The 7,794-nt window shown below is 33.6% G+C and overlaps 2 protein-coding genes across 2 annotated transcripts; both read left to right on the top strand.

Annotated features, from left to right (window-relative positions):
* Positions 1-704: 704 nt before the first annotated feature.
* On the top strand, positions 705-2,402 carry LOC121124384 (uncharacterized). Its single transcript, XM_040719538.2, has 3 exons — positions 705-971; positions 1,027-1,505; positions 1,562-2,402. Exons 1-3 carry the CDS (start codon positions 954-956, stop codon positions 2,124-2,126), a joined length of 1,062 nt encoding a protein of 353 aa, XP_040575472.1. The 5' UTR covers positions 705-953; the 3' UTR covers positions 2,127-2,402.
* Positions 2,403-5,404: 3,002 nt separating this feature from the next.
* On the top strand, positions 5,405-7,002 carry LOC121124385 (uncharacterized). The gene is made up of 3 exons (XM_040719539.2): positions 5,405-5,672; positions 5,728-6,205; positions 6,263-7,002. The coding sequence occupies exons 1-3, from the start codon at positions 5,655-5,657 to the stop codon at positions 6,361-6,363; spliced, it is 597 nt and encodes a 198-aa protein (XP_040575473.1). The 5' UTR covers positions 5,405-5,654; the 3' UTR covers positions 6,364-7,002.
* The last annotated feature ends 792 nt before the right edge of the window (positions 7,003-7,794 follow it).

The following is a 7,794-nucleotide window of genomic DNA, read 5'->3' as shown; positions in this document are numbered from 1 at the left end:
TTGTAATATTCCACTCCATTTCAAAAACTGTCCAAATTTTGTTAAGTTCCTAGAACTTTACACCGGAAAAATTGATTTATTCTCGCTTTTAATTACCAAGTTAACGTGCGGTTTCGAAGTTAAGAAATGTCTAGATCCATTCAGCATTTAATGAAAATTATTTATTTATTGAATTAGAGGAAACCACAGACTCGACCACAATCCATGGCTTGAGTGTTAGTTGGTCTTTAATGTTGTCAAGTTTTGAGTTATCCTTAACTCATTAATTTCAGAAGGTATACAATGATTACAGGTGTTGCTGCAATAATTATAAGTAGCGTTCTTGCTTACGACTTCAGAGACGAAAGAGTAAAGGTTTTCCTTACCAATGGAGAAGAGTAATTGCATTAAAGCATCTTAACACCTTAAACAACATTTTTCAATTATGTTGGATATCAGTTGTTATGCTCATAGTCTCAACAGAATAGCTGAGCTCTGTTCTGATTATCATCTCTGAAGTGAATAATTTTTTTTTATAATTCAGGTGATCTAAAACAATTTACCATGGATAAAAACAATAATGCAAACTAAAAAGAAAAATAGGTTTCGAAGAATGATCCACTTATAAGATTCATGATTATGAATTATTATATAATGTATTATGATAACAGCTTCTATAACCCACTTTAACCCCCTTTTAGGACATTTAATATTCGTGTCTGATTATGTGCACCTATGTTCCCCTCCCATAAATAATTTCAGTGGTATTCTGAAAAGGTCAATTTATATACATTAAAGCTAATTATATGAATATTAAATAAAATCAATTATATATCTCGCTGATTTTGTCATATTGTTATCAAATACCCATTTACCTATAAAAGGTTGGAACTCTGTAACAACATTATCAGTTTGTGTTTAATCATTGGCAGTGTGATACATACAAGTCACAGGCTCAATAACTAATAGTAAAAATGACATCCCAATTTAAGGTAAAGTATAGTTATTATCTAGAGAAAGATTGAATATTCATATGATTTTGTTCAGTACATATCCTTGATCGTTCTACTCGGTGCTGCTGCATCCGCCCTTCAACCAGGCTCCAGAACTAGATTGAGTGCCCAAAAGCCTTTCAATCGTGATGGTCGATCCCTACTCAACACTTTTCCATTCAATGCTGGAGAAAGTGATGCTGATCACGAACACCATGAACACGAACATCATGCTGCTTCTGTTGCAGTAACTTCTGCATCTGATGGTAGAGTTGCTCGTCAAGGTGAAACTGACGATGTTACTCTAGACATTGGATCCATTGCTGCTGCTGGAGAACGTTGTATCGATAAAGTTGTCATGGTTACAGAAACTGAATATGATGATCACATTGAATGTCACCACAGTTATAGTGAAAGATGCCATACCACCTACACCACTGACTTTGAGCCTCAACAAGAGGAAGAGTGTGAAGAAAACTTCAAAAAGAGCTGCTTCATTGAGTATAAGAAAGTTGCTGTTGATGAAACTGTCAAGTAAGTTATCCGCTACTTCTAAGTAGTCAATATCAGGATATTATTTTTCACTCCAGATTTTGCCACACTCCTTTTGTCTGCGAAGGTGAAGGACCTGAAGAGTGCAAAACTGTTTACGAAACAGAGTGTGAAACTAGGTATCACGAACATGACGTAGAAGATGATGTTGTCAACTGCAAAACCATTCAAGAAGAGAAGTGTGAGGATGTCACTCAGGGCTACACCACTGAGCAAAAATGTACCAAATGGCCCAAACAAGTCTGTACTTCTGAAAAGAAGAACGTCAAGAAATACAGCCCTATTACTGAGTGTAAGAAAGTCCCAAGACAATTGTGTGGGCCTTCTGGATGCGTTCCCCAACCAGGACCCGAAGAGTGTTTCGACAAAAATGAGGTTATTGTCCAAGAAGTCCCAGAAGAACAATGTAACTTGGAACCCCAAAAGGCATGTAAACAAGTCACCAAATTGGTTCCCAGTCTAAAACCCGTTGAGGAATGTGTTGACGTACCAAAAGAGGTCTGCTCCCGCTCCAGAAAGAACCCAAGAAAGGTTCAAAAGCCTGTCGTAAAGAAGTGGTGCTATGTTCCCACCGAGGAGTCTGGTTTGGCTGAAAGTATTTAAGCTTAGTCATCAAACAAAACCACATAGTATATAATATAATTAGATTGTTTAACATTGAACATATTTACACAATTATAGTCAAACCTTTTTAAGTAATACAATGAAGTCATTACCTATATAGAATGTGTATAAAATGTTGAAAAAAATAAAATCCTGACCTAAAGTATTAAATGTAATTAACCAGAAATTATTTGAATAACAAGAAAGTAATCAAAATACCACATTAAATGTATTAATTGAAATAGAGTCAAATATACACATACTTATGAGAATAAAGCCTTGTATTGAACAAATTTTGGTTTGAAGTCTAATGCCTATTTTTCCATACATAAAATGATTTCATAAGTTATCAAATGCGTATATATTTTTGGTAATAACTTTTGTTCCCTCTTAGATCATATACCTTAGCTACTCTCATCCAAAACATTATTCAAAATGTCAAAATAATTTTTCAGGGTTTTTTTTTCCTGCATACCTGTAGGTCATATTAACTAATCACTCATAAGTATATGTACAATTGAGGGGAACTATACCAAATATGTTTTATTTTTGTATAAAGGAATGATCATTTATTTTTACTAAGTTGAAATAAAGATATTTAAATCTGAACATTGGTGACCACGACGTAATATCATGCCTCCTAAAAAATGTCATTTTGATGGTCAAGACTGTGCAAACAATGTCCCTCAGATTGAGCAAAAGTACACAGCAGAAAAAGTCAGCAACTTAACTCTTGCAGTAGCAGAACCCTGTCTTCCAAAATTCTCGGCGATGGATCAGAAAAATTGAGTTGAGCTGGATTTGATGCAGAAGATCAATGGAAATCAAACCAAATATTGTTGAATGGCTTCATCATTACCTGGTGAAGTTTTTAGGTCTATTCCTATTGAAAAAGAAGGAATCATTTATGATTGTGGAAAAAATTGCAATTTACAGAAATATCGTCTCTCACCTTCAGATAGAATTTGAAAAAATTCTGATATGCTGTGCGATTCATCAGGATTTTACTCTGGGGAAGTTATAGATGAATATAAGCGTCTTCCTGAAGAAGAATACATCCATGGTTTGCGTGATCATTTACTACAGGAGGCCTTCATCAGAAATGTGCCTAAAACCAGCATGGGTACTTAAGAGCACAGTCGCATTCAGTTGAAGAGTTGAAGCAAATGGGCACTAGGTATAGTATTTTACCGGAATACGCATTAATTTAATAGACTGTTTTTATTCTTCCAGATTTGAACATAATATTTAAAGGTAGACCTCAAACGATGACTGTATTAAATTGTTTTGTCACCTCTATATTTTTCTCTATCTATGAATTTGTGCTTTTTTTTCCTTAATGAGCTAAATGTAGTTTATCAAACATGTATTCATAACATCTAAGTTACTCTTATCCCAAACATTCTTCAAATATCTTAAAATCTAATCACTAAGAAGTATGTGTGCAATTGTTCCGAGAAGGGCACAGCCACTATTAGTATATCTCTCAAGACTACCTACAAATCAAGAAGCAAATTATATTCCCAAAACGCTCAGAATAATCTAAACTTATGCAGCAGCAATATGGCTGACTTCAGGTCTGCCTCCCCATGGCCCTCTTCTGACCTCAATTCCTTGGACTTCAGAGAGTCTTGGATAAGAATATCTACCTCCATTATCATCCAAATTTAGATTCGCTCTGAGGTGCAAAAATGAAAGTGTGGTACGCCATGGATTCGGCCTTTATCATAAAGAGCTGTAAATCTGTTCACCAGCATGCTGAGGAAGTTATTTCATGTGAAGGAGGACATATTGAATAAAAAATATAGCTAAATATAGTGTTTAAACATATGATAATTTTTTTCAGTTGCATTTTCTTGATTCCATAAAAATGACGCGTTATATTTTGTGTGATTTAATCATGCAAGTTTTGTGTCCCCATTCTGTATAATTGTATATAATTAGGTACACAGTTGTACTCCAATCACCGTTATTCCTTTTTGTTCTCATAGCTTGACCACCCGAAACTATTTTGAACGTTAAGTTTATTTACCAAGATATGATTGCTTCACCTACGTACATATAGTTATAGATTTAAAAAAAATATAATTAACATTCTTTTATTAGTAAGATATACAAAATCATAGAGGATTTATAATTAATTAGTTCAAGACAAATAAGGGATTCAAAATAATTAATTCAAGAAATTTTCTTAATAAAACCCATGTAAATAAACTAGTTATAAAATCAAAATTTATTTGACATATTTGTTTTGCTTTGGCGATAAAATTAAACACAATACACAGCATCATCAGGGATTAATTATCTTATTTTTTATAGAGTGGACTGAACTGCAATCCTTTGTCGTGAGTTTGAACTAATTCAACTTAATATAAGTAAATTATATTTTTACTTTTATATCTGACCTAATTACAAAAGTTATGTATTTAATAATAATATTTCAGCATTTTGATACATGTACATTGTGTAAAGTGTATTAATTTAAAGACCAAAGTATCCTATTTTCATTTTACAAGATTAATTGACATTTTTATGCAAATAACTCTAATTCTTTTAGTTATGATTAATATTCCTTACTCGAACAGTTTAACAAAGCTTAAAATAAGAAACCTATATTGGATTAATGAAATACAATTATTAGGTGTATTGATGAATATTATATATCCACTGATATGATGATGAAGTACAAACAAACCAAAAATTCACGTGGAATAATTTATTTATTGAGTTAGAGGAAACCACAGACTCGACGGCAATCCATGACTTGAGTATTGGTTGGTCTTTAATGTTGTCAATTTTTGAGTTATCCTTAACTCATTAATTTCAGAAGGTATACAATGATTACAGGTGTTGCTGCAATAATTATAAGTAGCGTTCTTGCTTACGACTTCAGAGACGAAAGAGTAAAGGTTTTCCTTACCAATGGAGAAGAATAATTGCATTAAAGCATCTGAACACCTTAAACAACATTTTTCAATTATGTTGGATATCAGTTGTTACGCTCATAGTCTCAACAGAATAGCTGAGCTCTGTTCTGATTATCATTTCTGAAGTGAATAATTTTTTTTTATAATTCAGGTGATCTAAAACAATTTACCATGGATAAAAACAATAATGCAAACTAAAAAGAAAAATAGGGTTCGAAGAATGATCCACTTATAAGATTCATGATTATGAACTATGATTTGTTTTTTCTTTAAAAATGAACAAATTATGATAACAGCTTCTATAACCCACTTTAACCCCCTTTTTAGGATATTTAATATTTGTGTCTGATTATGTGCACCTATGTTCCCCTCCCATAAATAATTTCAGTGGTATTCTGAAAAGGTCAATTTATATACATTAAAGCTAATTATATAAATATTAAATAAAATCAATTATATATCTCGCTGATTTTGTCATATTGTTATCAAATACCCATTTACCTATAAAAAGGTTGGAACTCTGTAACAACATTATCAGTTTGTGTTTAATCATTGGCAGTGTGATACATACAAGTCACAGGCTCAATAACTAATAGTAAAAATGACATCCCAATTCAAGGTAAAGTATAGTTATTATCTAGAGAAAGATTGAATATTCACATGATTTTGTTCAGTACATATCCTTGATCGTTGTACTCGGTGCTGCTACAACCGCCCTTCAACCAGGCTCCAGAACTAGATTGAGTGCCCAAAAGCCTTTCAATCGTGATGGTCGATCCCTACTCAACACTTTTCCATTCAATGCTGGAGAAAGTGATGCTGATCACGAACACCATGAACACGAACATCATGCTGCTTCTGTTGCAGTAACTTCTGCATCTGATGGTAGAGTTGCTCGTCAAGGTGAAACTGACGATGTTACTCTAGACATTGGATCCATTGCTGCTGCTGGAGAACGTTGTATCGATAAGGTTGTCATGGTTACAGAAACTGAATATGATGATCACATTGAATGTCACCACAGTTATAGTGAAAGATGCCATACCACCTACACCACTGACTTTGAGCCTCAACAAGAGGAAGAGTGTGAAGAAAACTTCAAAAGAGCTGCTTCATTGAGTATAAGAAAGTTGCTGTTGATGAGACTGTCAAGTAAGTTATCCGCTACTTCTAAGTAGTCAATATTAGGATATTATTTTTTCACTCCAGATTTTGCCACACTCCTTTTGTCTGCGAAGGTGAAGGACCTGAAGAGTGCAAAACTGTGTACGAAACAGAGTGTGAAACTAGGTATCACGAACATGACGTAGAAGATGATGTTGTCAACTGCGAAACCATTCAAGAAGAGAAGTGTGAGGATGTCACTCAGGGCTACACCACTGAGCAAAAATGTACCAAATGGCCCAAACAAGTCTGTACTTCTGAAAAGAAGAACGTCAAGAAATACAGCCCTATTACTGAGTGTAAGAAAGTCCCAAGACAATTGTGTGGGCCTTCTGGATGCGTTCCCCAACCAGGACCCGAAGAGTGTTTCGACAAAAATGAGGTTATTGTCCAAGAAGTCCCAGAAGAACAATGTAACTTGGAACCCCAAAAGGCATGTAAACAAGTCACCAAATTGGTTCCCAGTCTAAAGCCCGTTGAGGAATGCGTTGACGTACCAAAAGAGGTCTGCTCCCGCTCCAGAAAGAACCCAAGAAAGGTTCAAAAGCCCGTCGTAAAGAAGTGGTGCTATGTTCCCACCGAGGAGTCTGGTTTGGCTGAAAGTATTTAAGCTTAGTCATCAAGCAAAACCACATAGTATATAATATAATTAGATTGTTTAACATTGAACATATTTACACAATTATAATCAAACCTTTTTAAGTAATACAATGAAGTCATTACCTATATAGAATGTGTATAAAATGTTGAAAAAAATAAAATCCTGACCCAAAGTATTAAATGTATTTAACCAGAAATTATTTGAATAACAAGAAAGTAATCAAATACCACATTAACTGTATTAATTGAAATAGAGTCAAATATACACATGCTTATGAGAATAAAGCCTTGTATCGAACAAATTTTGGTTTGAAGTCTAATGTCTATTTTTCCATACATAAAATGATTTCATAAGTTATCAAATGCGTATATATTTTTGCCAATAACTTTTGTTCCCTCTTAGATCATATTTAATTCTTTGATAAACAAGTAACAAAGAGTCACCAAAATGTATTTAGTAAAAATAATTAATTTGAGGAAGGTAATGACTGAATAATGCAAGGCTAATAATCAAGAATAATGATTCAACCATTGTCAATTGGTTTTTCCAATTAACAATGGCTCATTCCAACACTTGTTCCATATTTTAAAATTTTAAAGTTGAGAGTTATAGAGCCTAGTGGCTTCGCTAGCCAGGTTTTTTTTTAAATCAGAGATTACATTACGATGCTCATCATTTTTGGGTCTAAGTTCCCCCCCGTTTGATGATGAAAACTAGAAACAACACTCCTAGTAGAATCTATCAAGACTTTATAATCAAATCTACTATTTTATACAAAGATTGACTGCTATCCTAAATTGGTTGCATTCTGTGATGCACAGTCATACATAGAGTTGAAAAATATAAAGATGAATAGGTATGCATAAAATTGTTCCATTGCATTCAGCTGTTAAATTTAACTTTTGTATGCAATAGTTATAGTATTTTACCGAAATAGCTATAAATGTACAAACCTGATTTTTCCCTCCGCCATAAT

Source organism: Lepeophtheirus salmonis, chromosome 9 (genome assembly GCF_016086655.4).
Source record: "Lepeophtheirus salmonis chromosome 9, UVic_Lsal_1.4, whole genome shotgun sequence".
NCBI lineage: Eukaryota > Metazoa > Arthropoda > Copepoda > Siphonostomatoida > Caligidae > Lepeophtheirus > Lepeophtheirus salmonis.
The sequence above is the reverse complement of the archived record's forward strand: the minus strand, read 5'-3'. Positions and strand labels throughout refer to the sequence as shown.